Here is a 24,922-nt window from a genome sequence, read left to right as displayed (position 1 = left end):
GGCATGTTATTGGGTAACTCTGGCTTGTCTTGTTTAAAGGGTAAGGGCATTTCATAATGACCATCCGGTTTATGTTTGATTCCATCTTTCAGCTTGTTCAAGAACTGGAGATCTTCCTGAGAGAAGACTGCTTCTTCTCCCACTCGCTCACTGAAGTCTGATTCCAGCACTTTGATTACATCATCTGGAGTAACCACTTCTTTGATGCGAGTGTTACAAACATAGTGAACTTCACTCTTGAGCTTGACTGTTGGTTTGTGTGCTGGTATTACCTGCCTTACAATGATGCGGTGACTTACACCAATTGCATCAATCTCATTTCCTTTTTGTTCACCATAACTCACTATGCTCCAACCTAAATCAGTTCTCTGAGCAAATGGTTGGTTCTCGTCCCCAATTACAACTTCTCTGGGCATCAGAGCTTGTGGGCAGTTGTAACCGATCAGTAGGCCAATCTCGCATTCCATTAGTGGAGCAATGTGCTCTGCAAGATGCATCAGGTGAGGCCATGCCTTGGCAGTCTCTGGTGTTGGAATGTGTGAGCGATTAGCAGGAATGAATTCACGAGTGTAAGTTGTTGGCACTGTGATTTTCTTAGAGGAGAATAGCCCTCTTATTTGTAGGTCTTTCAGTCTTTTACAGGTGACTACTGTTTTCTTTGATGTCATAGTAGAGAGTTTCAGTTTAACTTGCTCTGAATTCACATCTAGAACGACTGCTACATCCTCAAGAATGAATGACGAGTCACTTTGTGAATCAAGCAGTGCATAGACGAGAACTTCCTTGCTTGAATCACTTGAGGTTGATACATAAACAGGTATAATTGTTGAAGTCTGAGTATTATTACTGTCTTGTACAACTCTGTTAGATGTGATTTCTTTGGTTACACTTTGTGCTTCAGAATTTTCTTTCTTTGATTCTTGTTTTAAGCGATCTTCATGAAGACATGTAGGGTGACGTTTTGAGCAGATGTCACACACCATTCGCTTACTGCAGCTCTTGGATTGATGGCCATGACTTTAGCATTCAAAACACAATTTCTCGACTTGAATAAACTTCACTCTGTCAGCAACAGGCCTTTCAATGAATCTTCTGCACTTATATAAGCTGTGTCTTGTTTTCTGACAAAACACACATGTGACTATGCTCTTCTCACTAGTGTTAGTTGTGAGGATCTTTGCACCAACAGTTCTATTCTTGAAAACAACTGTGGTTTGGTTCTTAACTTTTAGTCTCTCAGATTCACTCTGCTGTAAAGCATGGTAAGAGGTTATAGGGTTACATGCGATGCTAGCTTCCATGCTTAGGAAAGTCACAAAATAATCAAAGCTTGGGAACCTTCTGTGTTCCAGCTGATACTGAGTAGCTTTCCGATTCCATCTGGTACTTAGCCAGTCAGGTAGCTTGGCAGTAAGTTTCTGATTCTCAATTCCATCATTAAGAACATTTAAACTCTCATTATGGGTCATGGCAGATTTACAGCTACGTAAAAAATCCACAAACTTTCTCAGTTCAGCACTCTCCTTTGGGCCTATTTTTGACCAAGCATGTAGTTTGTCTCGGAGGGCTTTAGCAATTACAAAGGGCTCACCATATCGTTCATTAAGCAAGTCCCATGCTGCGTGATACGAGTCTTCTGAATCAGTCAAAAAATATCCTTCTAAAGCCTCTTTAGCAGCTCCTCCTACATATTTCTGAAGGAAGAAGATTTTTTCTGCTGCTGGAATATTTTTCCTCTCAATCAGTGTATGGAAGGATGACTTCCAGTGGTTAAACTTGAGTGGATCACCGCTAAAGATGATAGGCTCTGGGATAGGTAGCCTATTTGCTGATATGGCCTCAGCCAGAACTTTGACAAGCTCTCCTGAATTATCTTGAACAACATGTCTTGGAGCTGAATCACTTTGTGTGTGTTGATACACAGGATTCATCTGATTGGTTGCTTGCATATCTGTAGATAGTTCTGTGTTGTGTAGCATCTCACCTTCATAAACTTGAAGCTTTGCTCTGGCTGAGTTCAGTCTTTTCAGCTCCTCCAAACGCCCAAGTTCTCTTTTTAAGTCTTTGACTGACCTTTTTCTTGCTGCACTTTCTTCTTCTTGTTGCTTTAAAAGTGCAGCTTCTTTTCTCTCTCTCTCTATTTTGCGTTCAGTTTCTTCCTTTTCTGCTTGTAGACGGCGAGATACTGCAGCTGCTTCTTGGTCTGCAGCTATCAGCTTGTCCTCGACCTCAAGTCTTTGCAGTTTCTCTTGGTGACCCTCTTGTTCAGCCATAATCTTCAGTACAGCTTGTGTGGCTGCATATTCTGCTGCAGCTTCTTGTCTTTTGGCTGAGGACACATTAGAGACAACAGAATTAGCTTTAGAATACTTAGAGGCTGAATGTGAGCCGCTTGATACAGACGACGCAAATACAGAACCAGCATCAGGCCAAACAATCTTCTCTGCTGTTCCTTGCATTTGAAATTGGGCATTCTGAACCACAATCCCTGTGACAGATACACACTAATCCATCTTGCGGCGCATTTCATGTTCTGGGCCGTCAATCCTCCGATATTCATCATAAACAATATTCAGCTCTGACAACTCCCTTTGAACAGTGCTGATATGTTCTTCTAGAATGTTGCTAGGGTCCTCTTTTATTACAGACCTTTTAGCAACCTTGCTGAGAGCTTTCCAGCGCTCATAAATGCTGTCAAAGCGTAGAAGTAGCCCTTTAGTCTTTTCCTTGTGAAATTCTTTTCCTTTTTCTGTTAATGTGCGGTCTCTCACTTCTACAAGGCTCTTCAAACTGGACTACTTGTGCATCATCAGGCTCATCTATCTGCTCTGGTTCTGCCATTTGAAGGCTACTTCAGAGTGACAGTTTTTACTTTTGACAAATGAATTACTTAGAAATTAACTATATGTCATTAGCTTGTCTGACATAAGCAGTTTAGCCCTAAACATGTTCTTGAGGCACTCAGGTCAATAAACTTAAAGATAATTTTGCTTCTAATTAACCCTTAAAGCAAGCATTAAAGGACTAAACTTAAATGCTCATGAATTATTTCAAACCTTTCAGAATGTACAGATTACCCCTTTAACGAATGAGGTGCTCAAATAAGACATCAAACGTAAACGACATTAATTGCTCATTAAACTTATGACCACTGTCACTAAACTTCACAGTCCCTTGTGGTTTTCCAGACTTGTGTCCCTTTTCAGAGCATTTTAACTTGTGTGTCTGACTTGTGGACGTTCATGGAGAACCGTTGAACATGTGTCTTCTTGTTAAACATCGGCTTATCTGCTTTTCCTTCTTGACGAGCCGTCTGCGCCTCCTTGCTGGGCCCGAGCAGGTCCCTCGAAGCAGACTCGAGTTCCACTATCACTCCCGTCAGAGAAGCACGACCACAGTTCTTCTGATACAGATGATTTATTGGCACGACATCACCACCGTCGAACTGTTTAGTACAACACACAATTAAACAGGTTTCACATATACAACACGTACAAACGCAACATAAGAAAAACAGATTACCTCGCTGGCTGCACCCCTGAGGGAATGAGTCCACCATGAGCAAAGAAAAACGTCTTAAAAAGAATGTCTTCTGCAACTTCCTCTTCTTGCAGTATTACCTCAAATAAAAGTTCGTGAAGTGGAGTACCACATTAAAGGTCCGTCACTAAACAAAGAACAGAAACCACTTCCGCCTCTATGATGTGTTAAATAAAGGAATTAAATATTCATAAAAATAAACAATGTTAAATAAAATATTCTACAGACATAAAATGACAACATAAATGATATTTATGGCAGTTAAAGGCTATATAGCCTTTTCTTTTTGGGGGGAAATGGATTGGAGGCTGCTCCAACATTGAGGTTTGGACTGTGACAAAGCAAAATGGACAACCTCCACCAGAATAAGTGTTTCAAGAAAATAAGTTTGAGTGTATTAACTTCAAAAGGCCATTTTCTTGCGCTTGCTCTCGCTTACGGCCATACCACCCTGAGAACGCCCGATCTCGTCCGATCTCGGAAGCTAAGCAGGGTCGGGCCTGGTTAGTACTTGGATGGGAGACCGCCTGGGAATACCAGGTGCTGTAAGCTTTTTGCACTCTTCCACTGGGTCAGCAGAGGCCGCCAGTGTTCCTGATAATTATCCAGCCAGATGTTATTCACTTCTTAAGTACTTCTAACATTGACATTTAATGTTGCACTATTGTACATCGTTTGAGATTTAATATTTTATGAGTGTGTCTGTGTGTGTGTGTGTGTGTGTGTGTCTCTGTGTGTGCGTGTGTGCGTGCGTGCGTGCGTGCGTGCGTGTGTGTGTGTTTGTGTTTAAATAAAATTGAATTTCCCACTTTGGTCCACACTATTGTCAACATTTCTGTCTTCAAAAAAAGCCAACTCAAGGCGGCAGATTCCTGAATTGAAAACAATATCTAAAGAACTCAAGTATCATACTAACAACACTAATATTCCATCTGTCTATCCCCAACTGAATTAACTCCACACCTATCTCATCAGATTATTTGTAACAGAATAAGCAGATAACGTAGCATTTCCCTGTTCATATCTGCTACTTGCAATTTAGAATTTGTCAATAAAACTATTCTATGACACAAACTACAGTTTAATAGATGGCTGTGCTCCTAAAAAGAGCAGCATTTGTGGCTCATAAACCTCACAGACACTGCTATGCTCTTTAAATATTTTTATGATCGTGAATTTTTCAATCAAATATCTTCTCTTTGATAATGCCCAGAGCTGGATTCGAACTCTCCCTCTGGGGTCTTCAGGAGGTTTCAATCAGGTTGTCTGTTACAGCAATTGTCAACTGGCCCGCACCGGCTCGGGATCGATTCCCGGCCATGGCACCGATTCCCGGCCATGGCACATTGCTTTTAAGTTGATTTCATTTATCGGAGTTGAATCTGGTTTGATTTTTTTGAAGGCGTTTCACCTCTCATCCAAGAGCCGATCTACGCAGATTTGATGATATGACGCTCATAGGCTATATAGCCTTTTCTTTTTGGGGGGAAATGGATTGGAGGCTGCTCCAACATTGACGTTTGGACTGTGACAAAGCAAAATGGACAACCTCCACCAGAATAAGTGTTTCAAGAAAATAAGTTTGAGTGTATTAACTTCAAAAGGCCATTTTCTTGCACCTGCTCTCGCTTACGGCCATACCACCCTGAGAACGCCCGATCTCGGAAGCTAAGCAGGGTCGGGCCTGGTTAGTACTTGGATGGGAGGCCGCCTGGGAATACCAGGTGCTGTAAGCTTTTTGCACTCTTCCACTGGGTCAGCAGAGGCCGCCAGTGTTCCTGATAATTATCCAGCCAGATGTAATTCACTTCTTAAGTACTTCTAACATTGACATTTAATGTTGCACTATTGTACATCGTTTGAGATTTAATATTTTATGAGTGTGTGTGTGTGTGTGTGTGTCTGTGTGTGTGCGTGCGTGCGTCCGTGCGTGCGTGTGTGTGTGTGTTTGTGTTTAAATAAAATTGAATTTCCCACTTTGGTCCACACTATTGTCAACATTTCTGTCTTCAAAAAAAGCCAACTCAAGGCGGCAGATTCCTGAATTGAAAACAACATCTAAAGAACTCAAGTATCATACTAACAACACTAATATTCCATCTGTCTATCCCCAACTGAATTAACTCCACACCTATCTCATCAGATTATTTGTAACAGAATAAGCAGATAACGTAGCATTTCCCTGTTCATATCTGCTACTTGCAATTTAGAAAGCGGGATTATGGGGTTACTGGAAATGTCTCTTTATTGAATAGGGACATAGAAAACTTTATTTTGTGGGTGTGTAATTTATCTATTGTATTGATTTGTCCTTAAAGTCTAATGGTGGCCAGCAAGGCTGCTGGACTCGTTCAGCCCCAGAGGTTTCACACACTGGGCCCCTGGGCCCGGGACCCCTGGGCTCCCCCCTGGGCCCTCGACTTATCTCCATACACTGCATAAATGGCTGATGCTAATGCACTTTGATGCACTAATGCACTTAAACTTTGAATTTTCAGGTTCCAGTTCAGATGATGAATATTGAGAAGAGATTTGAAACCTATCGTGACCAGATGTTTAACACATCGGTCCTTCACCTCCCATTTAACAGCTCTCACTCCATGTTGCTGCTGTTGCTGGACGACATGGCAAAACTGGAGAATGCAATTTCTGCCGCTCATGTTACCAAATGGCTGAAATGGATGAAATACAGGTGTGGAATTGCATCACATATAAAGAGCCTTAAAAAAGAAACATTTGCCTTGTAGAGTCTCACTTTATTACTCCTTAGAATGTTTCTGAATCCACTCTTAAAATAAAATAGGTGGCTGAATAGCACAATTTTAATCTGGTTTGATACAACACAACACTGGATGATCTCAGCTGAAGATCCTGGAGCTGGCATATGTATTTACCCACGTATAATGCTGCCTGCTAAAGTATAACCACACAGAGGGGCCTGCATACACGTGCAACGCTATTGTGGAACGACGGGGGCGCACAGTCCAGGAAGGCCAGATGAATGTGACGTAATCATCTGTGTGGTTGAGAACGCCTTCAGTTCTCTTGTTAGAATCTTGACCCAGGTGTCGTCCACATATCTGAACCAGTGGCTTGGGCCGGTTCCTGTGAAGGATGTCGGGCTCGGGTTTCAACCTTCTCCCAGTATACTGTAGACTGGCAACTATGGGAGATACTGGTGAGCCCGTTGCACCACCATGGTTCTGCCTGTAGAGGCAGAATTTTCCTCTTTCTCCATGAGGCTGGAGCAGCGAACGGATCTGTTATTGACTGTTTGAGTGTGTGTGGTCATGGCAGTGGCTTTTTTGTTGTTTCTGCTTCAGGCTGCAGAAGATGGGGTGCTGCTGTAGTAAGACTGACGAGTGGAGAGACAGCGACAGCGACAGCGAAAGCATCAGCGACATCGACAGTGACATCAGCAGTCTGTCAGACTTCCTGCCCTACAGTGGATGGAGGACGGTGATGGTGGAGCACAGGCAGCACACCACCGCAGGAACCCAGCATGCATGGTTGGATGCAGATCTTAAAGGAGACAGCAGATATAAGGAGGAACCTGAGGTTCTTAGGAACCCAACACGTGGTGTCGGGCCCACCCTTGATTCAGATCCCTGTGTGGCGCTGCCCAGACTGAGGACAGGCGGAGAGGAAAACACTCCAGTTGGGTCAAAGCCGTCCAAACCGGTCCAGTCAACTCTTGTTGAGCCGCTGTCCGTTGCCTTCATGGTGACTGAGGCATCAGGTGACCATCAGAGGCCGAAGGTAGATCCAAAACCCCAACGCGATGATAAGGGCGGCGAGGAGTTACATGTGTTAACGACGGCTCCACCTCAGGCCTTCAAAACAACGACCCGCAGCGTCGGCTGCATGTGCGACATTGATGCTGATGACCTTGAGCAAGAGCAGAGCCAGTGTGCAACAGCAGGAGCAACAGATGAGTCCATCAACCGTGCTGCAAACCAGGTTATTAACACCTCCTCCTGGACCAGACCCTGGTTCATTCCACACACCCCCTCCTGGACCAGACCCTGGTTCATTCCACACACCCCCTCCTGGACCAGACCCTGGTTCATTCCAAACACCTCCTCCTGGACCAGACTCTGGTTCATTCCAAACACCTCCACCTGGACCAGACCCTGGTTCATTGCAAACACCTCCTCATGGACCAGACAGTGGTTCATTCCAAACACCTCCTCCTGGACCAGACCCTGGTTCATTGCAAACACCTCCTCCTGGACCAGACCCTGGTTCATTCCACACACCTCCTCATGGACCAGACCCTGGTTCATTCCAAACACCTCCTCCTGGACCAGACCCTGGTTCATTCCACACACCTCCTCATGGACCAGACCCTGGTTCATTCCACACACCTCCTCATGGACCAGACTCTGGTTTATTCCACACACCTCCCCATGGACCAGACGCTCCACCAAACGTCTCCCAGCATCTCCACGTCCTACCACAGTCACTGTGCACTGTTAGTAACAATGCGTGGACGTCTCCTGCTTCTGTGGCTGACAATTGATCATCTCTGGCCAATCTATGATGTTCAGAGTTCTCTTTTCGTGGTCATTTAAATAGATAAATCTAAATGTAAAGGCACCATATGTCCAGCAGGTGGCAGTGTTCGTGTTTATAAAGTAGTTCCAGATTTCCTACCGTGCAGGATACTGCAAACAGAAATGATCTGGATTGTCTTCAAAAGATCACAGCTTATATGGGTAGAGATTTCCCTCTCCTCATCCCTCTCTGTGTCTTACTCACCATCATTGTTCACCTCTGAAACAAGCCTCCAAAATCAATTTGTCACTTTCCTTTATTCTTTCTTTATTTACACATCACCATTTTACAGGAATATTATTACAATTATTGTGTTAAAGCCATATTTCAATGTGCAGTTTTGCATGAAAATATACAAAAATAAAGTTGGATCTGTTATATATCTGCCTCCTTTTGTCTCGCTGTTAGGAAACGGTGTCTGATTTCCTGTTGCGCTTTGCTCGACTTGTGGCTGAAAAGCAGATAAACTCAAAGTGTTTGCTCTGGTCCATGTTGGGGAAGGGAGGGGGGCCTGCGTGGAGCCTCTTGATGAAGTGGACCTCTCTTTGGTTCTGCCTTGTCCTGGAGGCTTTGATGGGCCTCCCTTTCCGACTGAAGGCAACGTACCAGCCTTCAACCTTAGCATTCTGCAGAGCTGTGTAATTGTTTTCCAGCACTATCTCTGAGAAGATGCACTCCCTGCTCCGACTGTTGGGCTGGAACACAGAAAGGTTCTCCATTAATCCATTAACTGTCCCATCTGGACATTACAGACGGGAGACAGCTAAAGACGTGTTTCTGAGCTACAGCAACTAGTGGAGCAGGTAACAGGGCCCCTTTTGAGAACCCCCAAATGTCCCCGTAGCAGCTGTAACGGTACGTTAGTAGTGACGGTACCACCAGCTCAGCTAAAAGGAGGCTACAGGTTCAAACACAGACATGTTTTGGTTCTGAATTTTGATAGTTGATCCCACTCCAAACACTGGCTGCCAGTGAGGATGGATGCAGGTTCCATGCCTCTGATGTCTTCACTGACATGAAACAGGTGAACATCAACCCTACTGAAATGTTCAGGTGAGGGGCCTAATGTCAAATGTGCTCATTATCAGTGTTTTCTACAGCAAATGTGTGTGTATGTGTGTGTGTATGTGAGAGAGAGAATAATTATTATATTGTTATCATTTAAATGCATTTGTATGTTTAGCACCTAAGTGCATGGAGAAGAAACAGTGTTTTTCACCTCTCTAGATTTAGTACACTTGTCCAGAGCACCAGATTTACTGTGAGGTTGTTATCTGAAACCCTAAAAGCATCTTGGGAGAAGGTGAAAATTCCACATGGATAATGAGCTGATGTGAATAAAGGAAGGAGATTTGCAGGGGAGCAGCAGAGCGACGGAGGGTATTCCAGAGTGAACCGCTGCTCGCTCTCCCTTGCAAGGTACCTGTGTTTGTGTCTTTTGTTGATTCACACAGGGTTTTGCTGGGTTGCTCTGTTTCAACTCTAATATCCAGCCTGGAAGTAACAAATGCTGGACTAACTTTTCAGCATCACGGTGGGTCAGTAGCTTCCTGATCTTTGTGATGTTTCTCAGGTAAAAAAAAAGGCACTTCTAGAGACTAATTTAATGTGTGAGTTGAAGGAGAGATTTTGGTCAAAAGTTACTCCTAGATTCCTCACAGAGAGACTAGATGTTAATGAGATACCATCTAGAGTGATCATATGATCTAATCTATCCCTGAGAGGTTCAGGACCAAACACCATGACCTCAGTTTTTCCTGAGTTAAGGAGGAGGAAATTTGAAGACATCCAGGACTTTATGTCTTTAAGACAGGTCTGGAGCTTCACTAACTTCTCTGTCTCCTCAGGTTTCATGGATAAATAAAGCTGAGTGTCATCAGCATAACAATGAACATTTATCCCATGCTGCCGAATAATGTTCCCTAAGGGAAGCATGTACAAGGTGAAGAGGATTGGTCCAAGTACAGAACCTTGAGGAACTCCATGGCTAACCCTACTGTATGAGGAGGGAACACCATGGACATGGGCAAACTGGTATCTATCAGATAAATATGATCTAAACCAGTCTAGTGCTGTCCCTTTAATCCCAATCACATGTTCCAGTCTCTGTAACAAGATGCTGTGATCAACTGGATCAAAAGCAGCACTGAGGTCCAGCAGAACCAGCATAGAGACCAGTCCATGATCGGAAGCTATGAGAACATCATTAGTGACTTTAAGAAGTGCTGTTTCTGTGTTGTGATGAGCTCTAAAGCCTGACTGAAACATCTCAAACAGGCTGTTCCTCTGCAGGTGCTCCAGTAACTGAGTCACCACCACCTTCTCAAGAACTTTAGAGATAAAAGGAAGGTTGGATATCGGCCTATAATTTGCTAATACGTCAGGATCCAGTGATGGTTTTTTAAGCAACGGCTTAATCACTGCCACCTTGTAGGACCGGGGTACATAACCTGACACTAAAGAACCATTGATCTGGTCCAGGATAGATCTGCCTACCAATGGTAAAACATCCTTCAACAGGTGTGTTGGGATGGGATCTAAAAGACTCATGGTGGTCTTGGATTTCTGAATTAGCGATGACGCCTCAGAAAAATATATAGGGGTGAAGGAGTTTAAGGGCTCGTTGGAGAACCTGTATGTTCCCACAGTCAGCACATCTGGTGATGGTCCAGTTGTTGGGATGGCCTGGTTAGCTTTCTCTCTGATAGCTAGAACTTTATCAGTGAAGAAGCTCATGAAGTCTTCACCACTCAGGGAAGAAGGGATACGTGGATCTAAAACACTGTGACTCTTAGTTAATTTGGCCACAGTGCTGAAGAGAAACCTGGGGTTGTTCTTATTTTCCTCAATCAAAGAAGAAAAATAAGCTGTTCTAGCCTTGCGAAGGGCCTTTTTGTAAACTAATAGACAGTCTTTCCAGGCTACATGATAGCTATCTATTTTACAAGAATGCCACATCCTTTCCAGTCTTCGCGCTTTCTGCTTGAGGGTCCTGATATGTGAATTATACCAGGGGGCACACCTCCTCTGAGTTACTATTTTCTTTTTCAGGGGGGCAACAGAATCAAGCGTGATTCTCAGTGAGGTTGCTGCACCTTCAGCAATAGAGTCGACCTCAGCAGGGCTAAGATTATAATGATTGATCCCTGGGGAAACACACGGTGGTCCTGGGATCAGCACAGAGATCACTTCCTTAAACCTAGCTACAGCAGTATCTGAAAGACATCTGCTATAGTAAGACTTTGTTCTGAGCATAGAAGAATCCTTAATCATAAATGTAAAAGTGATCAAAGAATGGTCAGACAGGACTGGGTTCTGAGGGAACACTGACACATGTTCTACCTCAACACCATAAGTCAGAATTAGATATAAGTTGTGGTTAAAGCTGTGAGTTGGTTGGTTTATCTGCTGGAGGAAACCAAATGACTCAAGTAATGAAATGAAGCCATTTCTAAAGCTGTCATTTATAACGTCCATATGGATATTAAAGTCTCCAATGATAATGACTTTTTCCGTTCTAAGGACCAAGTCAGATAAGAAATCAGAGAACTCAGACAGGAACTCTGAATGTGGCCCAGTAGGGGGCCGATATACAACTACAAACAGAAGTGGCTTTTTTGTCTTCCAGTTCAGATGGGTGATGCCAAGAGTCAGGCTTTCAAATGAACTGGAGCCATGTTTTGGTCTAGGATTAATTAATAACTTGGAGTGATAGATTGCAGCCACTCCCCCTCCTCGACCAGTAACACGAGGAATATGATAATTAAGATGGGTAGGAGGAGTAGATTCATTTAAGCTAACATACTCCTCCTGAAGCCAGGTCTCAGTGAGACAAAATAAATCAATGTGATGATCCGCTATCAGGTCGTGCACTAACAGGGATTTACACAAAAGAGATCTAATATTTAACAGTCCACACTTAATTGTGATAATAGTTTCTCCAACTTGTGCTTCAGTATTAATTTTAATAAGATTTTGGTGATTGACCGCTCCCCTGCTCTGTGCTTGGGGAACTTTTAACCGTGGAACAGAGACTACCTCTATAGTGTTAAATATGTTATTGTTGGTGGATGAGGGTTCTATGGAAGCAGCAGAGAGGTGTGTAAGACTACACCTCTGCATCCTGGTCTGGACCCTGGATTGTCAGGTCACTTTGGGTCTAATAAAATTAGCCAAATTACTACAAATGAGAGAGGCACCATCCCGTGTGGGATGGACACCGTCTCTCCTGATCAGACAAGGTTTTCCCCAAAAAGTGTTCCAACTGTCTAAAGGCCACCTGGTTATCGGGGCACCACCGTGACAGCGACGACATGCGGCTAAACATCTCCTCGCTGGCCAGATTGGGGAGGGGACCAGAGAATGCAACGGAGTCCCACATCGTTTTTGCGTAGTTACACACCGACTCCAAGTTCATTTTGGTGACCTCCGACTGACGAAGCCGGGTGTTGTTGGCTCCGACGTGAATAATAACTTTACCAAATTTACGTTTACGTCTCGCCAGCAGCCGTAAATTTGCTTCTATGTCGCCCGCTCTGGCCCCCGGAATGCTCTTAACTATGGTCGCTGGAGTCGGCTTCACGGAGCGCAAAACAGAGTCGCCAATTACCAGGGTCGGTTTCTCAGCGGGTGTGTCGCCGAGTGGGGAAAAGCAGTTAGCCACGGGAAGCGGGTGGTGGGGCACCGTGGGCCTTTGTTTGGGGCTACGCTTCCTACGAACCGTCACCCAGCCGCCCTGGCTAGCCGGCTGCTGCCGGGGGACCGCTAGCTGAAGCTACGCTAGGCGGCTCCGCAGCAGCTAGCTTCTCCTGGCTACCTGACGCAACTCCAGCTAACTCCAAGCTGCGGAACCGCGTCTCAAGCTCGCTAAGTCTCGCCTCCGTAGCCGTAAATAAACTCCACTTTCTGCACATATTCCCTTCACTAAGGGAGGCAGAGGAGTAACTAAACATTTCACACGCTGAACAGACAAAGACACCGGGTGAAACAGACGGTGAGGCCATGCTAACGCTAATAATCGGCGAAGCCCTGTATTTGTTTAATATGGGTTGTTTCTCACTGTTGTTATCGGGTGACTAGAATGTCCCAAGTGTTCAAGTTTTAAGTAAAGTGAATACAACACACCAAGTGTTCAATATTAAGTGAATACAACACACCAAGTGTTCAATATTAAGTGAATACAACACACCGTGCACAATGCAACCAACGAACGCTTGGGAAGACAGGAAGTGACGCAATACGTTACCAGGAGGAAGTAAAATGGAGACTCAACGGCTAACTCTTGGTTATTGATGTGGCGGTTGGCTCCTGTCCGTCACCTCAGGGTTGTGTCTGTCCCATATCTGTTCCCCAGGAAATACAGTGTTTATATTCCCAAATTCTCCATCAAAACGTCATACTCACTGAAGACTGTGTTGACTGAAATGGGGATGGTAGACATGTTTGGTGACAGGGCAGACTTGAGTGGTATTGCAGAGGGGCAACAACTGGCAGTCTCAGAGGTAAAGATGTAAAACAGGAACAGCATCAACAATGAGCACAGATTTCTTTCTGACAATTAATTATGTCTGGTATTTCTTGTAGGTTGTCCATCAAGCTACCCTGGATGTTGATGAGGCTGGAGCCACTGCCGCAGCTGCTACAGGCATCGCAATAACACTTTACTCCTATTATTATGTTCCAGTCCTGAAGTTCAATCGTCCCTTCATGGTTATCATCACTGACCACAGCTCAGATAATATCCTCTTCATGGGCAAGATTACCAACCCAAACATCTGATGCACTAAATGCCTGTTTTGCACAATAAGAATTGCATCACATATAAAGAGCCTTAAAAAAGAAATATTTGCCTTGTAGAGTCTCATTTTATTAGAATGTTTCTGAAACAGCTCTAAAAATAAAATAGGTGGCTGAATAGCACAATTTTAATCTGGTTTGAGACGGGGCTCCCGCTATGAGCGGCCGACTACAGACGGGGCTCCCGCTGTGAGCGGCCGACTACAGACGGGGCTCCCGCTGTGAGCGGCCGACTACAGACGGGGCTCCCGCTGTGAGCGGCCGACTACAGACGGGACTCCCGCTGTGAGCGGCCGACAACAGACGGGGCTCCCGGTATGAGCGGCCGACTACAGACGGGGCTCCCACTAGGGGTGGGCGACTACAGACGGGACTCCCGCTGTGAGCGGCCGACTACGGACGGGACTCCCGCTGTGAGCGGCCGACTACGGACGGGGCTCCCGCTGTGAGCGGCCGACTACGGACGGGACTCCCGCTGTGAGCGGCCCACTACGGACGGGGCTCCCGCTGTGAGCGGCCGACTACGGACGGGACTCCCGCTGTGAGCGGCCGACTACGGACGGGGCTCCCGCTGTGAGCGGCCCACTACAGACGGGGCTCCCGCTGTGAGCGGCCCACTACAGACGGGACTCCCGCTGTGAGCGGCCGACTACAGACGGGGCTCCCGCTAGGAGCGGCCGACTACCCGCCCTGCTGAGGCAGAGCCGTACTGGGATGGAGCGTTACCGTGGCGATCCAGCTCAGTGGGCTACATTGCCTCGGCTGAGGAGTACGACAGTGTGAAGTCCCGCAGTGAGCTGATGTTTGAGAAACAGTCTGGGAGACACGGACTGGTGACCCGAGTCACACACGCTGCCAGTACGTTTCCAGAAACATTTAAAAACATGAGATATTGAAGCATCAGTAGCTTCATTTGAGTTCTGAGCTTTGGTGTCTGTGTGGAGCTGTGAAACCACAAGAAGAGGGAGGAGCCATCAGCTGTACGCAGAGATCAAGCCGGCTGTGGATGGAGCCACTACATCATTAAACACATGCGCAACAAGAACGACTACAATGAGCTCAGAGGGTTCAAACAGAGTCCTCAACCCAAAGTCTGATTTAAAAAGATCAAAAGTGGCGTAAATGTCTGGTCCTGACAGGAGAAGGATAACTGGAGCGGCATCGCTCGTACAGTAGACCGATTCTGCCTCTTCCTGGTTACCCCGGTGATGACCTTTGGCACCGTAATCATCTTTCTGAGGGGAATCTGTAACCAACCTCCTCATCTGCCCTTCAAAGGAGCCCCGCATGACTCCAGAGAGGAGAACCCACGCCTGCTGTGATGCACACACACAGCCAGGGCTTTTTCCATCGCCATCGTTTCTCTGGGGGAAATGTTGCATTTCTTTATCTTCATAACAACAAATCTTGAATGGCAAATTTTAGAGTATTTTACAGGGAATTGAAATAATGTTTGGACCTCTTATCAGGAAAGGAGAAAGTTGTTAAGAACTGCTCTAAAAACACCACCTCAGGGGGACTATATCCAAATCTCTCCGTTTACTGATGGGACGTTGAAACGTCAATATGCGGATTCATACATTTAGAACTGGACGTTGCACCAGAACTGGAAGCACGGACTGATAAATTTTCAACAGCGGTCCTGCTTCAGCCCTCCGGGGTTTAATAACAAAATACGAAAAATACGAAAATTTTAGTTTTGGAAACATTGTTGTCGGTTGTTCGACTTGCTGGCTTTCGCAAAATTGCTAAATACACGCTAGCATGCATGTTTTAAGCTATCGTAGCGGTATGTTTTACCATGCCCGCGCCCTATAATCCGGAGCGCCTGATGTATGTGTTAAATACAGAAATAGCACCCGTAACTGAGGCTGCACCTTTTAATACGGTGCGCCCTTTGGTCACGAACATACGGTATATAGAACATAGGGCACGTTTGTGCGTGATATCACTCCGCGTCTGCGCAACAACAACAACCTCCTATCTTTAGTATTGCTGCGCCAACTGGCGGTCTTTTGGGTTGAGGATAACGGTGATCTATATGTAGCTATAGCGTCATTGGCCTCCACTCCAGCCACTCCTGGTAGTTCCTCAAAAACACTGAGTTTCTAGTGGATGCACAATCTGTGGAAGCCAACATAGAAACTTCTGAAGAGCCAAAGTTCTTGCAACAAAAATATAGTCCCCAATTAGGTTGTTTTGTTATCACACGACCCCGTCCCCATTATCTTAAGAGAATATAAAAGAATGAGTGGAGACAGAAGAGAGAATGAGACATTTTTGGCGCGTGTCGCTCTTGATTTTGTGTTTATTTTTGCAGTAAACTTAAAGGAGGCCTTTTCACTTTATGTTTGATTCCATTTAAGCTGATATTCCATTCTTGACATCTTTAAATTTACAGTATTCATGGGAGATTTATTGGGTCATTTTGCTTCTTTTTATTTCCTATTTTCCACATTTATTCATAGTTTTTATTAGATTGCAATAAATCCTATAACATTGAACAGACTGACTAAAGTCTAATGACCTGCGGTTCCCACCGATAGCCGTCATTCTGATGGGTTTTTGCTGGCTGCAGCTGAAATATTCCAATGCTCCATGTCACAGAGACAGTAAATACTAAACCCTAAAGATTCTGAAGGCATGATGTAAAATAGTAACGTATAATACAGACATTTGAAGAGACAATTAAGAGAATGTGTTCATGCTTCTAAGAGTGGCCGAGGAGCCATTTAGAACTTTATAAAGATGCATTGTGTGATACCAGGAACTAATTTAACTTCAAGGCGAAGCTGCTTCTGCTTTGTCGACCATCGACTGATCTCCTGAAAGTCCACCAGCGCTTTTTAAAAACTGAATTTTTCATCTATGGAGGGAGTAGACGGCAGATGTTTCCACAGATGCTCTTCACCAGTGGTCAGTGAGTGATGCAGCAGATGAGCGGGAGTTGACTGGCTACAACCAGCTACTGTCTCAATGTCTCCAGCCCATAGTGTGGATTCTCTACGAGATCAGACAGCAGCTTCACTCCTGAATCCTTCAGCTTGTTGCCAGCTGAGGTCCAGTTCTCTGAGATGGGAGGGATTGGACCTCAGCGCCGAGGCCAGAGAGCCACAGCTGATCTCTGATAAAGCTGCAGTCGCCTTAATCTAAATAAAGAAGGGAAACTTTTATAAGGTTATAAGTGAAACCAGTATTAATCTGAAACATTAATCAAAGGCATGATCTGTAAATATTTAATTTAGTTACAGGTTAAAAAATGATAGTAATATGTAATTACCACAATTCCAACCTCTCAGGTTTGCACTGTTCCAGAGGAGAATATATATTGTTCTGGCCCTCACTCTTCCCAGGTTCTCCCACCTCTTTCCCTCCCATCTCATCATGGAGATCCATCTCACCTGGGGCTCATCTTTAAAGGCACAACCTGTCTTAGATGACTTCCTGTCTCCCTCACCATCTCCCTCCTCGTTGGCTGGTGTCTACCAGGCACCCTCACCTAGTTTTGTCTAATTTTGGTGACCATCTGTCGGCTTTTTCATTGTCCTTAAATCAATTTATCATGAATAAGTGGTCCCCGTGTGGCCCTCCCTCCTGAAGGAACTGGGCACAACACACACACTCAGAAAGTGTGAGGACCCTCGGAGGGAATAATGGACATTTTTGAGAATGGTGTTTACCCCAGAGTTTCCAGTCGGCCGTTTGGAAAGTGGAGAAAACCACAGAGCAGCTTCACTCCTGAATCCTGCAGCTGGTTCTTACTCAGGTCCAGTTCTCTGAGATGGGAGGGATTGGACCTCAGCGCCGAGGCCAGAGAGTCACAGCTGATCTCTGATAACCTGCAGTAGTCTAATCTGAAAAATGCAGGATAAGGTTATACGGTGCAGGTCTGCATGTTATCTGCGTCAGTACTAAACCTACGTTAGTTCTTAGTTGGGTCAGACCTGAATTCACGATATTCCAAGGAATTTTTTTAATGTGGTGCATCACAGCAGTGTTGAGAACAGCCTCACTTCACCATCTTAGCAGCTGGTATATAGGTAGAAAAATGAAGACTGACCTGAGCCTCTCCAGTTTACAGTTTGGACTCTCCAGTCCAGAACAGAGCTGCTTCACTCCTGAATCCTGCAACGTGTTGAAGCTCAGGTCCAGAACCCTCAGATGGGAGGGATTGGACCTTAGCGCCGAGGCCAGAGAGTCACAGCTGATCTCTGATAAACTGCAGTTCCATAATCTAAATAAAGAAGGGAAACTTTTATAAGGTTATAAGTGAAACCAGTATTCATCTGAAAGGTTAATCAAAGGCATGATCTGTAAATATTTAATTTAGTTACAGCTTAAAAAATGATAGTAATATGTAATTACCACAATTCCAACCTCTCAGGTTTGCACTGTTCCAGAGGAGAATATATATTGTTCTGGCCCTCACTCTTCCCAGGTTCTCCCACCTCTTTCCCTCCCATCTCATCATGGAGATCCATCTCACCTGTGGCTCATCTTTAAAGGCACAACCTGTCTTAGATGACTTCCTGTCTCCCTCACCATCTCCCTCCTCGTTGGCTGGTGTCTACCAGGCACCCTCACCTAGTTTTGTCTAATTTTGGTGACCATCTGTTGGCTTTTTCATTGTCCTTAAATCAATTTATCATGAATAAGTGGTCCCCGTGTGGCCCTCCCTCCTGAAGGAACTGGGCACAACACACACACTCAGAAAGTGTGAGGACCCTCGGATGGAATAATGGACATTTTTGAGAATGGTGTTTACCCTCAGAGTTTCCAGTCGGCAGTTTGGAAAGTGGAGAAAACCACAGAGCAGCTTCACTCCTGAATCCTGCAGCTGGTTCTGACTCAGGTCCAGTTCTCTGAGATGGGAGGGATTGGACCTCAGCGCCGAGGCCAGAGAGCCACAGCTGATCTCTGATAAACTGCACTCAATCAATCTGAAAAATGCAGGATGAGGTTATACGGTGCAGGTCTGCATGTTATCTGCGTCAGTACTAAACCTACGTTAGTTCTTAGTTGGGTCAGACCTGAATTCACGATATTCCAAGGAATTTTTTTAATGTGGTGCATCACAGCAGTGTTGAGAACAGCCTCACTTCACCATCTTAGCAGCTGGTATATAGGTAGAAAAATGAAGACTGACCTAAGCCTCTCCAGTTTACAGTTTGGACTCTCCAGTCCAGAACAGAGCAGCTTCACTCCTGAATCCTGCAACGGGTTGGAGCTCAGGTTCAGAACCCTCAGATGGGAGAGGTTGGACTTCAGAGCTGAGGCCACAGAATCACAGCTGGTCTCTGATAAACTGCAGCGTCTTAGACTAAAATAACAATTATTTTGAGAGAAGACAAATAAAAATCAACATGTACCAGAGCAAAACACAGCTTACAAGCAACAAACCTCTGGTCCTGCACCGGCTTATCTGCCGTATGTTCGTATTTTGGGTTCTTTCAGGGCGGTTGGACAAGATCTACAGCGTATGTAAAGTGTGTGTAGGTCAAAATACCTTCCAAGTTTGTGAGACCACATTTCTCAATAGCACTCAACTCTTGTCAGGAGCTGGGACAAAGCGACCCACTCCTGATAGCTTGTGGGCGATGCTGCAGCGACCCTGCAATCCCTACACTCTCTGGTGAAACCAAATCAAAGGTTTTAGACACTGCTGGATGCTGGAAGGGTGGCTATAGTCTGGACGCATCGCTCCCCTGACTGCACATTTCTCCAACAATGATTGGCAGCTGGTGTCACTTGTTCTCCAGATGAGAGAAGGAAAGAGAGCCCCCCCACAGTGTGTTTGATTGCCCCACTGCAAGCTCAATGCTGCCAGAAAACATTGCAGGAGCATCAATTCCCCTCAGGGCATCAACAAGGACCTCAGGAAAAGGTGCAGCTGCCACCTACTAGAGACAAGTACACTGAGCTGAGATTCAAAGCCCTCTCCTCCCAAGAGAAGAGCTTGTTTGTTGGAGGCTCTTCTGGGCGATACCTGGTGCCACAGCTCCAGCTCAGCCCGTCTCTGGAGCTGAGGTGGAGCTTAGCAAGTTTCATGGTTCTCCACCACTTCCTCTCGCTGAGGACCTTCTCAGCTGGTGGTTTCTGCTCCACCTTCCAAGTTGAGCAGGTGATACTTCTGCATTCCTGCCACCAGTGTCTCTGCAGAAAGAGTCTTCTCTACTGTTTTATATTATATTGTATAAAATTAGGATTTTTGGTTGATGTCTTAGATGTTGTTGACTAAGAGCAGGTTTTTCTTTAATAACATAGAAAGATTCGATGAGAAGAGCAAATGTATTATTTTATGAGCTCCTTCCACTACTATTATATACACATACTTCCATATTGTCTTAGATTGCAAGCTGCATTTATTGCATCGTTCATAGAAAGTCATATTTGTGAGGAGAAAAACTCAAATAAGGTCATTTTCTTTAATGACCATTACAAAAGAAGGAGGTGATGAACAGATTTATCTAAAAATGTGTGAAAACTTATGCATGGAAACCTTTTTAAAATGGTTGCATTGTGTAGAATCGGTGTAGAATCAACTTGTTGACTTCTGATTTGGACTCCAATGGAAGTGAGGTGCAACAATTGTGGATGCTGAAAGCTTCAGATCTTCATGAAGGTTTCTGTGGTTGGACTGACCTGCTGCCCCTTTAAGAGGGAGGCAGGTTTGGGCTTCTGGCTGGAATGAAGCCACCTAAGATGAGAATGACTGCAGGCTTTCGGTACCAAGGTTTAACAGGGTGCTCACTTCACACTTGGGCTTTGCTCTTTTTTGGGATGGCTTTTCTCAGGAGAGAAGGGGCATGGCACACTGCAGCAGCTTTCTTTTTGGGGGTTTCTAGTTTTCCTTCTGATCTTTAAAAGACAGGAAGAACCATTTTTGATTGGTCTGAATGTTTGGGCGGTTTTGTGGCCAGCCTAAAATAAAACAAGACAAATCTACAGCTGATACTTCCTTTCTAGTCATTGATGACCATCCTCACATGGGACAGATTTCCACAACCAATTTAATACTGCAAATCTGTCCTGTGTGGTCTTTTTTCTGAGAACTGTAACACTACGTTTATAACAAAGATCAAACATGTAACAGCCGCTAGATATTGGTGTCAAAGCTAGAATGCGAACTGCGTGGGAGCGGTGGATGACGAACGGCGAACACACGTTCACCAAGACGGGGAGACGGCGCCGAGCGTCAGACGTCACTATCTGCCAGTGGATCGTAAATGCCTGGGCATCGACCGTGGTCCGAGCTTTCGGGAAGGCAGGGATTGTCACTGAAATGCCGGACAACACCAGCGACACCGACCCTGATGACGACTTTGACGAGACGGAGCCGGCCATGTTGGACGCCGTATTCGCACAACTGTTCAATTCGGACACCGAAGAAGAGGAATTCGAGGGATTCCTGGATGAGGAATGAACTGATAAAGTGAGCTTTACGTGTTTCTTTTGTGTGTTTACAACTTAATAAGGCTGGTCATACTGTGAATATGGACATTACCGTTTGAACAACGTTGTTATATTGGTATTGCTATCGCTTTGCACTACTTCGAGAGTTCGAGTTACCGTATATTGTGTTTGCACTAACGTTTGATTTACCGCAACGGTACTACGTGATAAAAATGTTGCACTAAATCGAAGATTTATTAAACTCCACTATCCACTTGTGATAAAAATGTTGCACTGCCTGTTATAACTCGCTGTTATTAAACGAACTGTTACGCGAAAACACTACGTCACTCGGGAAAAATAATAAAACAGCTGTTTATTCATTTTGGGAGTGAATGGAGTTGTGAGAACGCCGGTTTGTATTCTATTAATAAAGTTTGACTGACTTATCTGACTGTTTCATTGACATTCCTTTTAGCGCAGCTCGATCTAGTGAATGCGTCATGAAACCACAGGCACTACGCAGTTTCTATGCTATGCGCCTTATAACACGGTGCGCCCTGTGTATGAAAATATTTCTAAAATAGGCCGTTAATTGAAGGTGCGCCCTATAATACGGTGCGCCTTGTGGTCGTGAAAATACGGTAAACAGTTATTGTCTAACTAGTTACACCTGGGAAAGTACTGGATCATCTCTGACTGACCTGAGCGTCTCCAGTCTGCAGTTTGGATGCATCATTGCAGAAGACAGTAACTTTACGTCGGCATCTGTCAGGTTTTTGTTCCAGCTTAAGCTCAGCTCCCGTAGATGAGAAGGGTTTGACGTCATTGCTGAGGCCACAACTTCACAATGACTCTTTGAAAGAAAACTAGCAGACAGTCTGTTGTGCAGGAAACAAAAATAGTGAGTCAAACTTTGGGATTTCTCATCAACTTATCTGAGAATCTACCTCAACACAAATGTAGCTCATTTCCTGGAAAAGCTAAATTCAACACCGTAGAGCAGGGGTGGGGAACCCTTTTCATATCGAGGGCCATTTCAATTTTTATAAAGTCCTCCGAGGGCCATACTATTATGAACACATACCTAGGGATGCAAAAAAAAGACAAAAAAAAGTCTATAACCACTGTGTTACTAAGTCTCATGATTGCTGCATTTGAGTTTGAATTATTTATTTAGCACACATGCATATAAAATCACCAAAAAATAGAATAAAATGACAAGTAAAATATGTTTTCATGATCATACAAAACAATAAAAAGAGGTGCAGAGTTGAGGCAAGAGACCCGTAAGGGCCTGTTCGAGGCCTCTACTCACAAAAACTGCAATACAACAAGATAATCAAGAAAATAAATGAAGATAGAAAGATAAAGACAATAATAATAACAACTAGAAAGCACTCGGAGAGCGCAGACCTCCGCCAAGCGCAACAATTCCTGGCATATTGTGATTTCCACCATAAATATTAGTCCCACATATACTTTGACTACATATTTAGATTCCTTGACCATAAAAACATACCGTTAGCCACTGGAATCCTAACAATATATGTCTCAGTTCAATCGTTATTCACGAAAAAAAATTCACGCTTTGAAACAATTTTACTTTGTCCGGCGCGAGCGCCTCAGCGGCGGCTACGAGGCACGTTCACGAACTCTCCTTCGGCGTGAGGTTTCAGCTTCGTGGCTATTAATTCACTCACCACAAAACTTGCACGCATAATATTCTCTCTGTCGGTACACTCTGTCGTGTGAAAGCTGCTTGTTGAGCCTCCAAACTCCGGCGAAGAGCGTTAATTTTATCCAAACTCATCTGTCCTTTCAACTCGTCGAGTTTAGCGTGTTTCGCTAAGCATTTTTCGTCCGTGTCAATCAGTCCAACCCACTACGTACATCACATGCTGTGTTCACTGACCCTGACCTTGACTCGGACATAACATAACCGTCTGTTTTATCTCAGAAAACGGGAAAATATTTCCTCGTTACGAAAGAAATTTCAGGATACGAAAGGCAAAAATACGCTACCACTGCTACTCGCAGCTCGCGGAGTTTAGCGAACGGTCCCACTGTATAAGTGCACAAATATAAAAATCTTATTGCATTGCGGGCCGGTAGAAATGGTCTCGTAGGCCGTATACGGCCCGGAGGCCGAAGGTTCCCCACCCCTGCCGTAGAGCAACAGTTTGAACGACCATCAGATCTGAAATGCAACTGAATTATTCTCAACATTTGTCTTATTTTAGAACAGCTCATAATTACTCAATATTTAAAATGATTATAGCAAATGGTTTAAAGAAACGTGCATCTTTTTATCTGTCTATCGGCTCTTTGGATATTTTGCATTTCATCCAATTTGTACGATGGTGCGTCAAGTCTTAATTCAGCGATCCGATCGATGACATCAGAGTCTCTGGTTGCATCGATTGCCCTCAGCTTCTGTTATATCTGCCTGTTTCCCTTCAAATCATTTTCACTGCACCTTTTGTTGCTAGTGATGAAGTTGCCACCTAACGGGTGTGGAAAGGCTCAAACAACTTTGTGGGTCACATAAAGGCTCCAAACGGAACCGCCACAAAGACCTAAAACACCCATTTAAACCAACGAGGCCGGCTGTTTTTACGTTGAACAAATGAAGCAAAATAGTCACGTGTCATTAGTTAAAATGTGTTTTTCTGTCGTTAGAATACGATGTATACAAACAAACAAAAGTTATTTAATGACATGACAGTAATTTCATGATAGTCAGTTAACTTGTGGCTCCTATTATTCCTGCCTTATGTTGGTTTGTCTGGATTGACCTTTGAACTTATATCCAGCCAGTGTTGAACATTTCTGGATGAATTGTTGTTTTTAATTTATGGACGCTGCAATGGAGATAAAGAATTGAAGGAATGACCACTGGAGGGGGTATTGCTACCTGACATGATCCACTCGCTTGATTTAAACGCCGATGTCCGGCCCCAAAAATCTTTACTTACACGGCCTTCCTGCAGTTCCTCACAGCTGGAATCAGGCGACGTCGTCCCTCCTCTGAGGTGTTGTACTGCCGCAGGTTCAGCTCATCCAGAACCTCCTCTGACATCTGCAGCAGGTAGGCCAGAGCTGAACAGTGGATCTCTGACAGTTCCCTCTCTGATTTCTTCCCTGACTTCAGGAACTCTTGGATCTCCTGATGGACTGACTGATCCTTCATCTCCATCAGACAGTGGAAGATGTTGATGCTTCTGTCTGGGGAGATTTTATCACTGTTCACCTCCTTCAGGTTGTTGAGGACCTTCTGGATGGTTTCTGGGTGGCTTTTCCTCTGATCCAACAGTCCACCCAAGATCCTCTGATTGGACTCCAGAGAGAGACCATGAAGGAAGCGAACAAACAAGTCCAGGTGGCCATTTTCACTTTTGAGAGATTTCCTTAGTGCTCTCCTGAGGAAGCCATCAAGAGATGTGACTGGTTCAGAATATTTTAGGAACTGACTTATAACCGCTGTGTCTTTCCTGGTGTAACGGTGGAACATGTAGACGGCAGCCAGAAACTCCTGAATGCTCAGATGAACAAAGCAGTAGACTGATTTCTGGAAGATCACACTCTCTCTCTTGAAGATCTCTGTAGAAACTCCTGAGTACACCGACACCTCGGA

At 44.7% G+C, this 24,922-nt stretch overlaps 1 protein-coding gene, 1 long non-coding RNA gene, 1 other non-coding gene and 1 pseudogene across 3 annotated transcripts; 3 read left to right on the top strand and 1 right to left on the bottom strand.

Moving 5' to 3' along the window:
* Window positions 1-491: 491 nt before the first annotated feature.
* On the top strand, window positions 492-13,939 carry LOC115248529 (alpha-1-antitrypsin homolog). The gene is made up of 4 exons (XM_029832305.1): window positions 492-500; window positions 6,039-6,232; window positions 13,451-13,598; window positions 13,681-13,939. The coding sequence occupies exons 1-4, from the start codon at window positions 492-494 to the stop codon at window positions 13,873-13,875; spliced, it is 546 nt and encodes a 181-aa protein (XP_029688165.1). The 3' UTR covers window positions 13,876-13,939.
* Window positions 3,974-4,092, top strand: LOC115248546 (5S ribosomal RNA). Its single transcript, XR_003887375.1, has one exon. It is a non-coding gene; the product is annotated as a 5S ribosomal RNA (ribosomal RNA).
* Window positions 5,168-5,276, top strand: LOC115248569 (uncharacterized; annotated as a pseudogene).
* On the bottom strand, window positions 8,229-13,344 carry LOC115248544 (uncharacterized). The gene is made up of 2 exons (XR_003887374.1): window positions 13,286-13,344; window positions 8,229-8,792 (listed from the first exon to the last, which is right to left on the bottom strand). It is a non-coding gene; the product is annotated as an uncharacterized lncRNA (long non-coding RNA).
* Window positions 13,940-24,922: the final 10,983 nt, after the last annotated feature.

This window comes from Takifugu rubripes, unplaced genomic scaffold (assembly GCF_901000725.2).
Source record: "Takifugu rubripes unplaced genomic scaffold, fTakRub1.2, whole genome shotgun sequence".
Taxonomy (NCBI): domain Eukaryota; kingdom Metazoa; phylum Chordata; class Actinopteri; order Tetraodontiformes; family Tetraodontidae; genus Takifugu; species Takifugu rubripes.
This window is presented reverse-complemented; position numbering and strand designations above follow the sequence as displayed.

What these genes read in the sequence shown, in the direction of transcription:
- LOC115248529 (XM_029832305.1), top strand. An exon ending in CTGAAATGGATGAAATACAG is followed by an intron (nt 6,233 to 13,450) that starts GTGTGGAATTGC and finishes TCTGTTCCCCAG; the next exon opens with GAAATACAGTGTTTATATTC. An exon ending in AACAACTGGCAGTCTCAGAG is followed by an intron (nt 13,599 to 13,680) that starts GTAAAGATGTAA and finishes TATTTCTTGTAG; the next exon opens with GTTGTCCATCAAGCTACCCT.